The 19,253-nt window shown below is 42.1% G+C and overlaps 1 protein-coding gene across 1 annotated transcript in view; it reads left to right on the top strand.

The window, feature by feature from the left end:
- Positions 1-13,428, top strand: part of LOC120021011 (leucine-rich repeat transmembrane neuronal protein 4-like) — a 35,408-nt gene extending 21,980 nt beyond the window's left edge. Inside the window, exon 4 of the mRNA XM_038964671.1 lies at positions 13,363-13,428. Coding sequence (XP_038820599.1) covers positions 13,363-13,428 — 66 coding nt within the window. The remainder of the gene's footprint in view (positions 1-13,362) is intronic.
- Positions 13,429-19,253: the final 5,825 nt, after the last annotated feature.

Raw genomic sequence — 19,253 nt, 5'->3', positions numbered from 1 at the left:
ACGCAGGTCTTCAGTGTCAAGCCATTTGTCATATTAGAAACCCCAACCTCATTTATTTTGCTGCCTTCTCCTCCCCACTTCCTTGTATCCCTCTGGTCCATAAGCAAGGAGAGGTCAATTAAATGGGTTGATGGACAGAGGGGCAAAAGCCTGCAGGGATTCAGCTGTGATTGAAAGCAAAGAATGAGCGGCTCCTGCACTCCAGACTCTATTTATATCAAGATGACGTGGGAGGATAATGTGCCATCAGCTAGGAGATGGCATTAAATGAACTTTGATCAGGGAAACATGGATCCAGCGCTTGAGAGAGGCTTAAGTCCTACAGCCCAGTCTGTCCCTTTACGGAAGGGTAAAGGAGGAGATATGGATCTGCGTCTAGGCACGCTTGGTCTACAGGACAGTGAACCTTACCAGTTAACACTGGGAACCACAAAGGACTTTCATCTGACAAGCGAATACAGCTGTTTCCCTTTGACTTGCTGAATACAATTACATGTCACATACGGCAGTTTCTAAAACATAATTTGGCTTTTCACCTATTTTCTGAAAAGTCAAAGTAAGGTATTTTCATACGTAGATACACATACCACATTTCCTTTCAGAGTATTGTCTGAATAGTTACATTTTGGCATCTTCACAGTGTGTTTATTTTAATTGAAGAGCCCAAAGCTAAGGAGTCCAGAGCCCCAAGGTCTCATAGAGACAATATCATTTGATAAGGAGATTCTAAAATGAAGCAACAGTGTTTTTGTCAATTCCCCCTCCTAGCCACTAACTGTACATCACATGATTTGACTGTACCATTCCTAGGGTTGCTTGAGTGGAGGCATATTAGAGGGCTTCAATTCCTTTGAAAGCAATGGACTAAACATTGCCCTGTGTCACCTCTGTCATCTCCTCCTGAAGACAAATGCATTAATAGAAAGACTGTCATTGAAAACCAGATCAACAGCACCAGTAGGCATCAACACGACTAACTTCTGCTTTGAAGATTAAAATGTTTTATATCAGGGACAATGTTTTGCCTATAACGCTTTTACAGAACCTATTTACAGCTTTGTTCTCTTGTCACATTAATTTTAATTCACAAAGACTTTGGCTCTCTTTCTTAGCAAATGTTTGAATTATTAAAGGGTGGTTTTCAGAGGGGAACGGAGACATTTGTCGAGATCCACATATTTTTTAAACGTGCCCTATAGGCATATACGTTCACTCGGTGCCTGTGTTAGCCACAGTCACTATCACAGTGAGAATACAACCCACGCTTCCTGTGTTCTTTACTTATTTTCGCCAGTTTTCCAACAAAGCCACTTTTCTACTTAGTGGTATTACAATACAATCCTTCTTTGTGTACAAATGAATGATGCCGCTTAAAGAATAATGGTGGGAGGAGATAGCCTTGTTTGCCCTAATTTAACCACGGAATTACAGCTAAAGAAGGCTGATTTCTTTGTTAGATATTCAAGGTGGAGAGCTTATCCCTATTTAGGTCGTTTGATAAAACATGAATAAATGGATAAATACATGGATTAAAGAGGTACACTCAGTCAGCGACAGAAAACTATTTTAACCTCTTTGTAATATATTTTAATTTGTATTTAACCTTTATTTAACTAGGCAAGTCTGTTAAGAACACATGTTTATTTACAATGATGGCCTACTGGGGAATAGTGGGTTAACTGCCTTGTTCTTTGTTGGGATTAAGAGTTTGTTGGATTTTTTAAAGATATTTGTTTGTGTGTGCATGTGTCAGAGAGGGAGGGATAGAGTGAGATTGTGTTGGAAGGAAGCTGCCGCTCCTAATGGTGTCGTCCATCACTGTCATAAATCATAAATCATAACACACACATACACACACACACTTTCATTGTGACATGTTTGGTTGGATCCTCTACAAGTAAATTGCATCACATTTCCTTTGAGAGATCCTTGAGCCACCACCATTCCTAAAGCATGGCTTATGTGTCTTTTTTCTGCTCTCCTCTGCAATGCATGTACAGTATATACACAATCATTCTCCACCGCCACCAGAATCTTATCGCTATTCTATCACATACTTAGTGACTGCAGCAGTCCATAGTTAAATCCTATATATGATAATTTGTTCCAATATATCTCAGCTACTGCCTGTGCTGGCTGCCTGCCTACCTTTGTAAGGCTCCTGGAGATTTGTGCACCCTGTCACGCTGAAGTTTGCGTTCCAGTTTGAGTCATGATACACGTCTCTGGGCAAAATATTACTCTTGCTGTCAAGATTTATATATTCATGCATTCATGCTTTCAGCACTACAATTAATCTGTGCTTTTATTATTTTCTTCTTAAGGAGGAGGGGAAATGGTATACATTCAAAATAAGATAATAATTCAACACTATGTTTAGACATCGTATGATGTGATCACATTGTCCTGTAATAGCACAGTATATTGGGCGGTAGGTAGGGACCTCCATGAGAATGTGATCAAAAGAGTTCCTATTAATCAAATTTGCCTCCAGTATAGTTACAGATGGTTGATACTCCATTTAGCTTGTTTGTTTTTAGATCTACCGATGTCAGATCCTAATTTGACCCGTTTCTTTGCAGCAGGAAAATTATCCTGCAGCAGGAGGATTTGAATATCTGAATAAATATTTTGAATTGCCGCCAGGGAGTAGCTGGAAGCGGTGTTCATATACAATGCACACTGTACCTATATTGTACCTTATGTAGGCTACGTGCAGGCTACAGCGCGTCTCGTGTTAATGTTTATGTGGATTATCATAAATTGACATATTTGTAGGGGTAGATGTATTTTTGTTAGGGAAAATCTGTTTTTGTTAAATCAATTGTTGAATTATATTTTGAAGGGAAGCAATACCCACAGCCACTGACCCCAGCACACATATGACAGAGTTGGTGTCACTTTCTGACCTTAGTTCCTTTTTTATGTCTTTATTTTAGTTTGGTCAGAGCGTGAGTTGGGGTGGGCATTCTATGTTGTTTTTCTATGTTTTGTTCTGTTGTTCTATTTCTATGTGTTTGGCCTAGTATGGTTCTCAATCAGAGGCAGGTGTCAGTCGTTGTCTCTGATTGGGAGCCATATTTAGGTAGCCTGTTTTCATTTGTGTTTTGTGGGTGGTTGTTTCCTGTGTCTGTGTTTGCACCATACGGGACTGTTTCGATTTTCGTTTGTTCTTTCACTTTGTTATTTTGTATTTTTGTAGTGTTCAGTGTTACATATTAAAATGGACACTTACCACGCTGCAAATTGGTCCGATATCTCTTACTCCTCGTCAGAAGAAGAGGAAAGTCGTTACAGTTGGCATGGGTTTGAATCTGGTCCACTGCTCATGGATGAATGTCTATTTCTGATGGGTTAATTCTGCGTGGTTGCTGGGTTAAGACAGAAACAACTCAAAGGTTAACAGTTTATGCATTAATTCTGAGCAATTAAGGTAAGGGATATGGCAGGGGTAGGCAACCCTGGTCCTGGAGTGCCGCAGGCACTTCATGTTTTTGATTTAACTGACCTGGAAGACCAGGTGTGTTGAATTTAAGCCATCACTGAATTGATCAATTAGCTCAGTTGGTCAGGTGTGGTGCCTAGTTGGAACATCCTGCACTCTAGGAACAGAGTTGCCTACCCCTGGGGTATGGTTTGGGGAAGGCTGACAACACAATTATTTAAAAAACGATGCCTCTATGTTTCATCAGTATTAATCATATTCTTGGTGGTTGCTAGAGCATCGTGAACTGCCGTAGTGCAGTGGTCCAAGCAGTGCCCTCTGGGTCCGAGCCTCATGAATTAGGCACGCACTGCTGGCCGATAGTGACCAGCCTGAGCCTACATTAGGACCCACAAGTTAATTGTGTTTGTTTCAATATTTTCAAGAAGTAAAATGAATATGATAATTTACACATCAAACAAAAGTGTCTCACCCTCAACAAAATTGTCTTTGGATAGGCTCATGCATAAACATCTTGACAGCTTTACGAAATGAAATATTAAAGCCACACAATACATGCTTTCAATCCTCACCAAAGAACAGAACTATATTGACAAATTATACATAGGTGAACTATAAAACGTGGACTAGTATCCACACTGGGGGAAAGTTGATCATTCTACTGTAGGCCTACATTTGTCAATCAACTGATGGCCCAAATCAACTCAGCCAGAGACACACAATCTGTAGCCTATTATGGGTTTTCACACCTTTCATTATGTGACAATGGATAGGCAAATCAAATAACAAGGAGCCTATTGCAACCATCGATGGAACTAGATCATCGCCATCTGACGCCTTATTAAACCATCAGCACGGGCTGATCTCATTTGCAACCATTATTGGTGACCTTATTACCGCCCGCTAAAAGATGATGTCGGTGTTACCCTTATGCCTCGATCATGTGCTAGTCAGAACTAGGAAACTCTGAAATGTCCGACTTGCTATCTGGTTGTAGTTATACACGTGCCGTTACACAAGTCCTGCTTGCAACCAGTCTTTCAATTTATGTTCGCCCTCTTATTGGTATTGTAATCTGAACAATTTTGTCCTTTTTGAACAGACTAAGGGCGATTGAGCTATTTGACAAGCATTCTGTACAATAGAAATATACAGTGGTGTAGTGGTTCCTGGAGAAGTGGGTATACTCTAATTTACCAAAAATTTGCCAAACGGCCCGCCAAATCATATAGACTCAGAAAAAAAAGAAACATCCCTTTTTCAGGACCCTGTCTTTCAAAGATAATTTGTAAAAATCCTAATAACTTCACAGATCTTCATTGTAAGGGTTCAAACACTGTTTCCCATGCTTGTTCAATGAACCATAAACAATTAATGAACATGCACCTGTGTAACGGTTGTTAAGACACTAACAGCTTACAGACGGTAGGCAATTAAGGTCACAGTTATGAAAACTTAGGACACTAAAGAGGCCTTTCTACTGACTCTGAAAAACATCAAAAGAAAGATGCCCAGGGTCCCTGCTCATCATGCTGCAAGGAGGCATGAGGACTGCAGATGTGGCCTAGGCAATAAATTGCAATGTCCGTACTGTGAGACGCCTAAAACAGCACTACAGGGAGACAGGACGGACAGCTGATCGTCCTCACAGTGGCAGACCACGTGTAACAACACCTGCACAGGATCGGTACATCCGAACATCACACCTACGGAACAGGTACAGGATGGCAACAACAACTGCCCGAGTTACACCAGGAACGCACAATCCCTCCATCAGTGCTCAGACTGTCCGCAATAGGCTGAGAGAGGCTGGACTGAGTGGTTGTAGGCCTGTTGTAAGGCAGGTCTTCACCAAACATATCCGGCAACAACGTTGACTATGGGCACAAACCCACCATCGCTGGACCAGACAGGACTGGCAAAAAGTGCTCTTCACTGACGAGTCGCGGTTTTGTCTCACCAGGGGTGATGGTCGGATTCACGTTTATCGTCAAAGGAATGAGCATTACACCGAGGCCTGTACTCTGGAGCGGGATCGATTTGGAGGTGGAGGGTCCGTCATGGTCTGGGACGGTGTGTCACAGCATCATCAGACTGAGCTTGTTGTCATTGCAGGCAATCTCAATGCGGCTAGCAGAGCATACCGGACTTATTTTCTCTCCATATCCCCGGATTCATACCGTAAGCTCTGAACCTTTTCACCTGGATCATCGCAGCTAGCTAGCTGCAATCCGAATGGCTACTCCTGGGTAACGTCTCTGTCCCAAAGCATGAACCAATTTGCCTGGAGCTAGCCCATACTAGGCCCATCTCCCGGCTAGCTGAAGAGGTCCATCAGCCACTCCTGGGCTACAATACCTATTTTGCCAATTGGCTTGGACCGCTTTTACTGCCGGTTCGGAGCCCCACCAAACCTTCACGACTGGACTACCGACGTAATCTGCCAGAGGGGGTTCTTCAACTGGCAACAACGTTGTGAAGTCCCCTGAATGCCCATCTGCTAGCCTGCTAGCCGCAGCCCGCTAGCTGTCTAGAGCATATTGGACTGTTAGCTAAAGAGATCCATCAGCCAATTTCTTGGGCCACTACACCTATTTTGCCAATTGGACTGGACCCCTTTACTACAACGAACCCTACTAATCCATCACGACTGGTCTGCCGACGCAACCGCTGTAATTTGAAGAAACTAATTTGAAAGGAATAATATCAAAAAAATGACTATCACTCAACTATCACTTTTCAATCTCTGTACAATAATGTCACCAACTCACCAAGATTCTCAACACATAGAACCCCCCCCCCCCCCCCCCATAATGCTCTACGGCACAACCCCAATACAACACACTAGGTTCATTCTCTGATCCCATTTTTTTCGTGTTTCACTATTTTTATTTTTATGAAATTTCACTGAGGAGGATGGTCCTCCCCTTTCTCCTCTGAGGAGCCCCCACTGGTGCCAACTGTAAAGTTTTGTGGAGGAGGAATAATGGTCTAGGGCTGTTTTTCATGGTTCAGACTAGGCCTCTAACTTCCAGTGAGGGGAAATCTTAACACTACAGCATACAATGACATTCTAGATGACTCTGTGCTTCCATCTTCGTGGCAACAGTTTGGGGATGGCCCTTTCCTGTTTCAGCATGACAATGCCCCCGTGCACACAGTGAGGTCCATACAGAAATGGTGTGGAAAAACTTGACTGCCCGAAACAGAGCCCTGACCTCAACCCCATCAAACACCTTTGGGATGAATTGAAGCGCCGACTGCAAGCCAGGCCTAATCGCCGAACATCAGTGCCCGACCTCACTAATGCTCTTGTGGGTGAATGGAATCAAGTCCCCGCAGCAATGTTCCAACATCTAGTGGAACGCCTTCCCAGAAGAGTGGAGGCTGTTATTGCAGCAAAGGGGGGACCAACTCCATATTAATGCCCATGATTTTTGAATGAGATGTTCAACGATCAAATGTCTACATACAGTGCATTCGGAAAGAATTCAGACCCATTCACTTTTTCCACATTTTGTTACATTACAGCCTTATTCTAAAATTGATTCAATTGTATTTTTTCCTCATCAATCTACACACAATGTCACATAATGACACAGTGAAGAGGTTTTTAGACATAAAAAAAAAAATAATATTAAACATAAAAACAGAAATACCATATTTACATACTGCAAGTATTCAGACCCTTTGCTATAAGACCTGTCCGGGGGCATCGTCGGACAGGGCCACAGTGTCTCCCAACCCCTCCTGTCTCAGCCTCCAGTATTTATGCTGCAATATTTTATGTGTCGGGGAGCTAGGGTCAGTCTGTTATATCTGCAGTATTTCTCCTGTCTCATCCGGTGTCCTGTGTGAATTTCAGTATGCTTCCTCTAATTCGCTCTCTCTTTTTCTCTCTCTTTCTCTCTTTCTCTCTCTCTCTCTCTTTCTGTTTCTCTCTCTCTCTTTCTCTCTTCTATTGGAGGACCTGAGCCCTAGGACCATGCCTCAGGACTACCTGGCCTGATGACTCTTTGCTGTCCCCAGTCCACCTGGTTATGCTGCTTCTCCATTTTCAACTGTTCTGACTGCGGCTATGGAACCCTGACCTGTTCACTGGACGTGCTACCTTAACCCGGAGCTGCTGTTTTGGACCCTCTCTCTACCGCACCTGCTGTCTCTAACTCTGAAAGATCGGCTATGAAAAGCCAGCTGACATTTACTCCTGAGGTGCTGACCTGTTTCACCCTTTACAACCACTGTGATTATTATGATCTGACCCTGCAGGTCATCTATGAACGTTTGAACATCTTGGCCATGTTCTGTTATAATCTCCACCCGGCACAGCCAGAAGAGGACTGGCCACCCCTCAGAGCCTGGCTCCTCTTTAGCTTTCTTCGTAGGTTCTGGCCTTTCTAGGGAGTTTTTCCTAGCCACCGTGCTTCTACACCTTCATTGCTTGCTGTTTGGGGTTTTAGGCTGGGTGTCTGTACAGCACTTTGTGACATCGGCTGATGTAAAAAGGGCTTTATAAATACATTTGATTGATTGATTTGATTGAAGTAGTGACGTGCAACATACACCTTGTTTCCTGAAACTAGTCACATATTTGATATTTCCAAAATGCTAATTTGAATGGTGTAAAGCGAAAGGGAGAGAGGGAGAGAGAGAGCAATACAGAGAGAGAGAGCGTCCCAAAAATATTTGAGGTGAAAAGCTCCAGAGTTTTACTGTATATTAATATATGACCAGCAGGATACATCATTAACAATGTGCTATCCTCTACAGAGACAGGCAGAGGGAAGGAGATAGAGAAGCTCAGTTTTACTCCCCTTTCATCCCTCTCTCTTTTGTCCTTTTCTGGTGAGAAGATTAGAGCTGCCACACGTCCATAATGATCTCATTTGTTGGCGGGGGTGAATCACACAGTCCCCAGTGTGCTTCCTCACACTCACCTCCTCCCCAGTCCTAGCAGACCTTGTTAATCACATGCCCTACAAAGACCTAGCATTGGCCGTGTTCATCCACTGCCACCGCAACCCGGTCCACGATCCATGCACAGGTCACTGAAGCATCATTTAGCTCTTCTAATTTCTTCTGCTTGCTGTTTCGTCTCATATTGTTGAATAGGAGAGGAGTGAAAGCTTCAGTAAAAGTAGTACAAGAAATTGGTGGCTAATTGGAGCCCAGGGTGGAGGGAGAGAGAGGGAGAGAGGACCCTGTGCTCCCAGAAAGAGAGCCTGTTATATGTCTTTGTTAGCTCCCGCTACTCTGGCACAGAGCAAACTAATTACCTCATGTTTATATCATCCTAATTAGTGCACACTCTAACAGGCTAATTACACAGTGTCGCAAACTCTCAAAAATGTTCCTGTAAAGTAGAAGACTGTCTAAGAAGTGTTGACATTTTGGAGTGAGGAATCTCTAAACTGTACTTTGTTTGTGATGAATACGTCTTTGTGCTCTGTTTTTATCACTTACATCATAGCTACAGGTGTATAATCTTAATTTGAGCCAGATTGCTACAGCATAAAAATTATCCTGCAGAATAATTATGTGGATTATAATGAATGGACATTTTTGTAGGGGTTGATACATTTTTCGTAAGGGAAAATCAAATCTGAAATGTCAAAGTGTAAAGTACAATCTTCAGACACCTTTTTAAACCTCAAATACACTACAAATATGAAATGTCCTGCATTGCAGGAAAGTTATCCAACAACAAGGTGAGAAAATTAAGATCCTACATCTGTAACACAGCTAACACCCATGGCATGGTATGTAAATTAAATAAAACATTTACGATGGCGCCGGAGGGGAGGGCTGCCGTCTTATCGGCTCTTAACCAACAATGCTATTTTTTAGTTTTTTCGCGTTGTTCGTAACTTGTTTTGTACATAATTTTACTGCTACCGCCTCTTATGACCGAAAAGAGCTTCTGGACATCAGAACTGCGAATGCTCACCTCTAACTGGATGAAGAGTTCTTCTTCAACAAGTCGGATGGGAGGGATATACTACTACAGACACCCGACCAGGCTCAGATCCCCATCATTCGCTGGAGAAGGAAACTGAGATTTTGTGGAAAAAGATCAGGGTGCCTTGCGAGGATCAGGTGACGAGTGGCTAATCTGCCCCTGCCTTCCGTCCTGCTAGCTAATGTTCAATCACTGGAAAATAAATGGGACAAGCTGACAGCACATATATCCTACCAACGGGACATTAAAAACTGTAATATCTTATGTTTCACAGAGTAGTGGCTGAACGACGACATGAAGAACATAAAGCTGAAGGGTTATACACTATCGGTAGAACTGCAGCCTCTGGTAAGACACGGGGCGGGTGCCTATGCATACAGTTAAAGTCGGAAGTTTACATACACTTAGGTTGGAGTCATTAAAACTCGTTTTGCAACCACTCCACAAATTTCTTGTTAACAAACTATAGTTTTGGCAAGTCGGTTAGGATATCTACTTTGTGCATGACACGAGTAATTTTTCCAACAATTGTTTACAGACAGATTGTTTCACTTATAATTCACTGTATCACAATTCCAGTGGGTCAGAAGTTTACATACACTAAGTTGACTGTGCCTTTAAACAGCTTGGAAAATTCTATAAAATTATGTTATGGCTTTAGAAGCTTCTGATAGGCTAATTGACATCATTTGAGTCAATTGGAGGTGTACCTGTGGATGTATTTCAAGACCTACCTTCAAACTCAGTGCCTCTTTGCTTGACATCATGGGAAAATCAAAATAAATCAGCCAAGACCAAATTGTAGACCTCCACAAGTCGGGTTCATCCTTGGGAGCTATTTCCAAACACCTGAATGTACCACGTTCATCTGTACAAACAATAGTACGCAGGTATAAACACCATTGGACCACGCAGCCGTCATACCGCTCAGGAAGGAGACTTGTTCTGTCTCCTAGAGATGAATGTACATTGGTGCGAAAAGTGCAAATCAATCCCAGAACAACAGCAAAGGACCTTGTGAAGATGCTGGAGGAAACAGGTACAAAAGTATCTACAGTATATCCACAGTAAAACGAGTCCTATATCGACATAATCTGAAAGGCCGCTCAGCAAGGAAGAAGCCACTGCTCCATATCCGCCATAATAAAGCCAGGATACAGTTTGCAACTGCACATGGGGACAAAGATCGTACTTTTTGGAGAAATGTCCTCTGGTCTGATGAAACAAAAATAGAACTGTTTGGCCATAATGACCATCATTATGTTTGGAGGAAAAATGGGGAGGATTGCATGTCCTAACCGACTTGCCATAACTATAGTTTGTTAACAAGACATTTGTGGAGTGGTTGCAAAACGAGTTTTAATGACTCCAACCTAAATGCATGTAAACTTCCGACTTCAACTGTATGTCTGAATTCAATAATGGGAAGGCTATTTTACAAGAACCCCCATTGAGTTATCTGTCTCTATTGCATAAGTAACATTTCTGTCACATGTTTGCTTCAGTGAATTTATTTGTTATAGTGTCCTGAGGTAAAGGTTGTCTCTGTGAATGTCTGTCGTCAAAGTCTCTCTATGTGTGTGTGTGTCCCTCTGGCTGTAGGAGGTGTGTTAAAGTTGAACTTGCATGAAGTTCTAAGATTAACTCGGTGCACCGTTAGATCCCCCACCTGAGAGACTAAAATGGCATATATTATATTATTAATTTCAGCGAGAGATGAGTGAGTTGTGTCTGGCTGTTTGATAACAGGCTTAATCAAAGTTGGGCTCATGGCGTACTATAGATGTAGCCTTACGTCAAAGGGAGACAGGATCTGACACTCACACACAGTTATCTAAACTGTGGCACCAAAACGCTTCACCTTCATAATTCCATGCAGATTCTAAGAGGTCCAGAAATTGCTTAGGACTGCAAAATCCAAAGTGTCTCAGTACATGTACATTATTAACACTGGATTTACCTGGAGCCAAGCCCACAAAATAAGATTTTTTTAAAGGCTAAAATGCAATACTAGTGGTTTTAAGGAGGGAAAGGCAAAGAGGCAACCTTGGTAAGTCTACTGCCACTGTTCGGGTTTAAGATTAATTGACAGCTTGTGGCTCTGGAGTTAGAGTAAGTGTGGAGATTCCATTACCTAAATACAAGCTGGAGTGGAGCTCAGTGAATTTCATTGGCATTCAAAACACTCCAGGACGAATGAAGATCTTTTTTTTACCAGGTTAATGGACATTTAACCCAAGGGAGAAAACACATGTGTGACTCGTTTCAGAAAACTAGGCGTATGTCGCGGGTCACTACTTCACACGAGAGCCATTTGAAGTTAAGTTCAAGTTTTTTATCAAAATGCGTTTTTGGCAGAAATGCCTTCTGGAACATGTGAACTTTCATGTACCTTAATAACAGACTTGTATGCCATCTGTAAATACGAATACAATTGTTAAATTACGAGCCTAGTTGGTTTAGCCACTGAAAAAGTAAGGAACCTTCCCGCTAGCCATTATTGGCTGAGATACTGAGTGGGCTGGACATGCTGAGAGATGAGTTCGGATTGGTCTGCTATCTGGCTAACATTGAACCTGGTTGGTTAGCTACCTGCAGATTCATGCAGGGTAGTAATGTCATGAGTTGTGATTATGGCTCATTGTTTATCTAGCTAGCTAGCTACATGTATTAACAAAAGACCCCACCATGCAAGTAACCATTTCATTAGAATGTCGCTGCAACAACTGTTTATAGACATAGCTGGTAAATCCGCTCTGGCAATCTACTCCGATTTCAGAGCACTCTCATCTGAGTGTACCAGAGCGCAGAATAACTGATGAATTTAAGAACACACAACACCCGTTGAATATGGCCGGTGTCAGTAAACGTTGGCAAAAAAAGCGTAAATTGTTGCCAGCTGCATAGATGCAGTCACCAACGCTCTGGATAACATAAAAACAGCCTAACAAGCTCTGCTAAGGCGAGTAAAATGGTCAGTGAACGGTTCTCTCACGTTAGCCAGTTAGCTTCAGTGCTTGACTGTTGTTGTTAGGACAGAGTGCTCAGATCAACCGTTAAAGTGATGGGTGGGGCTAAAGCTTAAGAGGGTGTGAATGATGCTGAATGGGTATAGACAAAGAAGAGCTCTCCAGTAGGTACCAAAACATTCAAAGGCCATTTTCTCAAAAGTGAAGTTACAAGTTTATCAACTTTCACAGCAGAATTACTTTCCCATTGTTCCTCAAATGCAGTGTATGAAATACCATTTTGTAGCTCTGCATCTCTGCTTTTATCCAAAGTAAAAAACACCATTTCAAATTTTGCTACATAAGACCAAATCAAGGCGGTCGTCACATCTGTGGTGTGGAGGAGCAACATGGGTTAATTCATTCCCATATCTGCAGACTGCTAGCTGAGATGTGTCATGTAATTACAGATGTCTTTCACAGGGGGAAACATCATGTAGCCTAATACAGTAGGTCTGCACCAGAGCGATTTTTTACATTGAGGCCTTTATCGAACAAGAGGGTAATGGAGATAATGATCATTGCGCACAATACATATTACCATTAGTATTCAGAAAGGATTTTAACATTTTGTTTAAGGTAAAATGTAAGCAAGGTGAATTGAACAGAATAGAATAATTTGATTTAATTGCCGAAACTTCAATTAACATTTTTGAAAATGAACATGGATGACGAGTCAGTATTTAAATTTTGTGGAGTCTCATAGTTCTGTCTCTATCATTAAGCGAAGCCACTCCATTTCAAACTTCTAAACCGTCCAAGCGGTGTCAATTTCATTCTCTGCTTAATTGCTTATCCTAATTTGCTTTGCCTGCATTGTCATGGCTGCAGTGTGTCATGATCAGAATAACCAGGAACTCTACTTAACTTTATGTTGTAACCACCACCAATGTACCATACTCACCGGCTGCTAGATTGTTTTAACTTTGGTATCTTTATCTTCCCCTCAGAGTGAATACACATGTCCCCGTCCACTACCTGGAGCTTGGCTTGGAGACGTACCCACCATTCACTAGGAGACATGTACGTTTTACCAGCCAGTTGCTAACAAGCAGAGGAATCAGGGCCTACAACACTATGGCTAACCCATTAATGTCTGTCCTGACATTACGGTGGCACTCTCTAAACATCTGCTACAGACATATGTCAAACTATACCTCAACAGGCCCATGGAAAACGTAATTTGGAAGCAAGAATGACTTTCATGATTTCTACCACTCCGAATATTTATGTTTTCTTTTACAAGATCTATATACTCTTTCTGTATCTTAGGTTCTCAGCTGCCCTACAGCAGTGTTCATCCAACTATGACTAAAGTTGCTGTTAAAGCATTGGCCATGTTAACTCTTTGATTGGCCAATTAGGCTGGTCCAGATTGAGGGGGTTTGGAACACTTCACGTCTGCAGCACCTCTCTGACCGTTGGCATGGAAACTTGGGACTCTGATGGGGCGGCCTGTGCCACGATGGGCGGTATCACTCTGCTGGAGGCTGGCGAAGTGAAAATGGGCTGTGGAGCATATGGACCATTACAGTTAATGAAGGTGACTAGTGAACAGGGCGATGGCCGTCCAGACGCAGATTGTCCCTTCTTTCCCGGCTAGGAACCACAGGCTTCACAGTGAAGTGTCAGCCCAGCAACGATTTGATGATGTGCACTGAACAAGTAGCTCTGACTGCCTAGCAAAATGTAATGTGCAAACTGCTGTGTGTAATTTAAAATACATGTCCATGGTTTTTCTTTGCTGTTGAACAACCCATTATTTGCAGCTGTGGTTTCGAAAAAGATTAATAATTTCTATTCTGCCAAGATGGCTTCAAAATAATCTACGCTCTCGGCTCAGAAGTGTTCATGTGGATTTTGTTTGCTTTATAAGTTTACAGCGTGTACCTGTCTCTTGAGTAATATTTGAGTAAAGCTCTCATTGTTCATTTAGTCCCCTGGGGAGAGCTGCATTCAATAGCTGGAGGTACTTTTCTGAGAAGTCTGAGGATCTAGTCTGGAGAACAGCTGATCTTCCTGCCAATCACACCTGGTGGTGGAGGAACTCCGTCTATTCCCAGACACACAGACAACTGTAATTACACATCTTGGCTCAGGACAGGAAAGAAAAAATTAAACTGAGACTCAAACTTCTCAACTGTATATGACTATTTACAGTATTATTTGTTGCTACCATCTCTCTCTGACACCAAAGGCCTTTAGGGGTGGGTGTTTTGGATCTCTGTCTCGTGGGCACTGGGGAGAACTCTAGCTTTGGTGGTTCTGTCTCATTAAAAGGACCAGAGGATTTCACAGCAGAACCATTTCAAAGCGGAGTTGCCTCGGGGGATAGTCTCACTGATATGAGACTAGTGCCATAGGGTGAGAACACTATAGAGATGGATGTTCTGTATGAGACATTTTATCTGTGTGCGTGTGTGTTGGAATGATGAACGTTCCAGAGAGGTTTCCTTGAATTTCTCTGGAATCTTTGAAGATGGATGAAGCCTCAACGTTCTTATAGTACTACCATGCTCTTGTGCCAAATCAACATGCATGTCTGTGTGGGTGAGGGGGTGTATGTGTGTGTGTCTAGCGTGTCTGACTTCATTCATGAGTCTGCTTGCATTGCTTGACAGTGGTTTTGAACAAGAGATTATGTATGTGTGTCACAAATACGGTTCCTGCCACTGCTAACAAATTATGAGTAACGCTGAATACATGCTGTGTCTACATCAAAATCTCCTTTAAAGGATATGTCAAATCCCCTTTAAACGGATGTGTTGAATTTGTGTGTGTGTGGGTGAGTAGGTGGGTGGGTGTGTGGACAAGTGGGGACATTTCACAGGTCCCCAAAAGGAAAAATGCTATTTAGGTTTAGGGGTTAGGTTTAGGGTTAGAATTAGGGTTAGGATTAGGGTTAGAATTAGGGGTTATGAATAGCAGTTAGGTTTAGTTTTAGGGTTAGGGGTTAAGGTTAGGTTTAGGGTTAGAGGTTAGGGTAAATAGGATTTTGAATGGGAATACATTTTTCGGCCCCCACTTGGATAGTAAAACCAACGTGTGTGTGTGTGTGTGTGTGTGTGTGTGTGTGTGTGTGTGTGTGTGTGTGTGTGTGTGTGTGTGTGTGTGTGTGTGTGTGTGTGTGTGTGTGTGTGTGTGTGTGTGTGTGTGTGTTTGCGTGCGTGCGTGCGTGTGTGTGCGCGCGCGTGTGTGTGGAGAGAGGACTGGGGACTCATATTCACTGCTTTCTTCATTAGTGTTCAAATGGGGTTGAGCTCGGAGGCATTTGGCATATCTCAAAACAGTATCAATGAATTTCTACATTAAAAAGAGAACTATTTTGTACTGTATATTTCTGCTTTCTCCCCATAAAGGTATTGATCATTTTATAATTAACTGTGTTATTTGTTCACTGAAAAATGTTCTGTTTTATAATGTAAATAATAACTGAATCAATGGTGAGCAATAGAAATTGGTCAAATAGAAATGGTCATTGATCCTTTTTTTCTAACATACTTTAATGGAAACCATATACATTTGTTACAAAGCTGTTCTCAAGCATATGGATTTTCAGGGTGTACACCATTTAATAAAATCAAAGAAAACGTGAGCATGAGCACAAAAACTTGAGAAAGTATCAATCGTGTTTGAATGAGCTTGTTAGTGCCATACTTGGGTCTCTGTGTGTGTGTGTGTGTGTGGGGGGGGGGGGGGGGGTGTCTGTCTGTGTTTATGTCCATACGCAGGTATTAAATATGTATGAAGTTGTATGATGAACTCAATGTACCTGCTAGCTACTGTACCAACAAACCAAGACATCAGCACAAGAAATGCGTGTGACTGAGACTGCAAATGACTGACTGCCACACAGTATGTGTTTATTTGTATTTGTCTGGTTTGTGTTAATGCTCGATAGAGTCTATCCTATTCCCCACACATCTCTCAGTGATGGTCCTGTCACATCACCATTATTAGTCCCATTAATTCGGAGATTGGAGCATTGATCTCTGTTCGACCGTATACTGTTCATGGTGACACTTACCACGGGCGCCGAGCCGCTGCACCGGCCCAATAATTACGCTCCATGTACCACAGCATTACTTTTCTCAAGAGGGGGCCAAGTTTGTGAATTTGCTTCTACGTTTCACTGCTCTTGGAACGTGTCAAGCTGTCAGCTCAGAGGTCCAGATGGCAAATATGCCTTGCATTCCCTGTGGCGTTCCTTACTCCCCGTCTCTCTCTCTCTATGGCTCTACCTCTATCTATCTCTTCCCCCTTCTTTCACTAATTTTACCCCCTCCCCCCATTTCTCTCTTTCTCTCTCTCTGTCTCTTTTTTTCACCCCCCCTCTTCAGTGATGGTAACACAGACAGAGTGCTGTGTTGAAGTGACTACACTGATTGAATAATGCATGAGGCTGTATAGCCCCTGTGCGGACCAGGGTCCAGACCAGACAGTTAGCAGTCCATAACATTTCTTCCTCCGGAAAGGCCCCAGAGTATGTTCAACTATAGAAAAATACACTGGTGTGGCCTTTACTAACTCTGGTCGTGACACTGTACACAATCCAACTTGACACTGTGAAAGTACTACTCCGTCACATTTCTTTCCATGTGGGTGCAATATGGATTACATACACAATCACAGCTGAGTCAAACAAACAAACAAACAAGAGAAAAAAACACAGTGGGTTCAGGCCAGTCTGTTCAGATTTTTCTTAGATTTTGCACGGGTATAGACACTCCCCTCAATCCTTGAACACAAAAAGAAACAACCTGGACCACCATATTGACGAAGAGTTTTTCTTTATTTTTAGTATTTTCAACATTGTTGGTTAATAGTCAAGACATCAACACTATGAAAAAGCACATATGGAATCATGTACGAACCAAAAAAGGGTTAAACAAATCAAAATATATTTTTGATTTTAGATTAATCAAAGTAGCCACCCTTTGCCTTGATGACAGCTTTGCATACTCTTGGCATTCTCTCTATCACTCTCCTTGGTCAAATAGCCCTTACACAGCCTGGAGGTGTGTTTTGGGTCATTGTCCTGTTGAAAAACAAATGATAGTCCCACTAAGCACAAACCAGATGGGATGGCGTATCGCTGCAGAATACTGTGGTAGCCATGCTGGTTAAGTGTGCATTGAATTCTAAATAAATCACAGACAGTGTCCCCAGAAAAGCACCCCCACACCATCACACCTCCTCCTCCATGCTTCACGGTGGAAACCACACATGCAGAAATCATCCGTTCACATACGTCTCACAAAGACACGGTGGTTGGTACCGAACATCCCCAGATTTGGACTCATCAGACCAAAGGACAGATTTCCACCGGTCTAATGTCCATTGCTCGTGTTTCTTGGCCCAAGCTAGTCTCTTCCTCTTATTGGTGTCCTTTACTAGTTGTTTCTTTGCAGCAATTTGACCATGAAGGCCTGATTCACGCAGTCTCCTCTGAACAGTTGGTGTTGAGATGTGTCTGTTACTTGAACTCTGTGAAGCATTTATTTGGGCTCCAATCTGAGGTGCAGTTAACTCTAATGATCTTATCCTGGGGCTTCCTTTCCTGTGGTGGTCCTCATGAGAGCCAGTTTCATCATAGCGCTTGATGGTTTTTGTGACTGCACTTGAAGAAAATGTCAAAGTTCTTGAAATGTTCCATATTGACTGACCTTCATGTCTTAAAGTAATGATGGACTGTCATTTCTCTTTGCTTATTTGAGCTGTTCTTGCCATAATATGGTCTTGGTATTTTACCAAATAGGGCTATCTTCTTTATACCACCTCTACCTTGTCACAACACAACTGATTGGCTCAAACGCAAATTCACTTTTAACAAGGCACACCTGTTAATTGAAACGCATTCCAGGTGACTACCTCATGAAGCATGTTGAGAGAACGCCAAGAGGTGTGCAAAGCTGTCAAGGCAAAGTGTGGCTACTTTGAAAAATCTCAAATAGAAAAATATATTTTGATTTGTTTAACACTTTTTTGGTTACTACATGATTCCATATGTGTTATTTCATAGTTTTGATTTCTTCACTATTTTTCTACAATGTAGAAAATAGTAAAAATAAAGAAAAACCCTGGAATGAGTAGGTGTGTCCAAACTTTTGACTGGTACTGTAGATATTTACATTTTCACACTCAGCTTTTCATAGACTTGATTTTCAAAGCACAGACTTTAATAACATGAGCATTACTGTTCATCAGAAAGACAGGGACATGACCTGACAGAAAGACCGTAGCTCCTTTTTCCTGTCCATCTCTTTTACAAGAAAGCCTTTCAAGAAACAGCCCGTAACTTGGCAGTGATGCACCCAGAACAGAGTCAATGCATCACTTTGCATTAAATTACCACAGAAACAGCAGCTAACAGGGTAAATTACTCCATACATGCCTTAGGTTGCCAATGACATACATTGTGTACCGTAAAAAGGAGCTACCCAGATTCCCCTACCATAGCATATGGTTTTCTTTGCTCTCCATGTGGGTGTTTTGCAGTGGCTCCTCAGAGGAGAAAGGTGAGGACCATCCTACTCAGTGAATTTCAGAAACATTTAAAATAATGAAACATTTAAAAAGTGTAGTGTTTTATATAAAACTACACTAAATATATTCACGTCACCAAATATCTGATTAAAGCACACTGTTTTTCAATGAATGTCTACAGTAGACTCACACTCTAGGCTAGCACCATGATGTAACCAGAGGACAGCTATTCATCATCCTCCTCTGGCTACATTGACTTCAATTGCAGAATAGCTAGCTAATGCTTAAACCAAAGTAGTGGATTTTGTCTTGAAGAACCCCTTTCATTACCCACATCAGATTCAAGCTACTTGGA

Source organism: Salvelinus namaycush, chromosome 26 (assembly GCF_016432855.1).
Source record: "Salvelinus namaycush isolate Seneca chromosome 26, SaNama_1.0, whole genome shotgun sequence".
In the NCBI taxonomy this organism is placed as follows: domain Eukaryota; kingdom Metazoa; phylum Chordata; class Actinopteri; order Salmoniformes; family Salmonidae; genus Salvelinus; species Salvelinus namaycush.
Note: the sequence above shows the minus strand (reverse complement) of the source record. Positions and strands in the feature narration are given on the sequence as shown.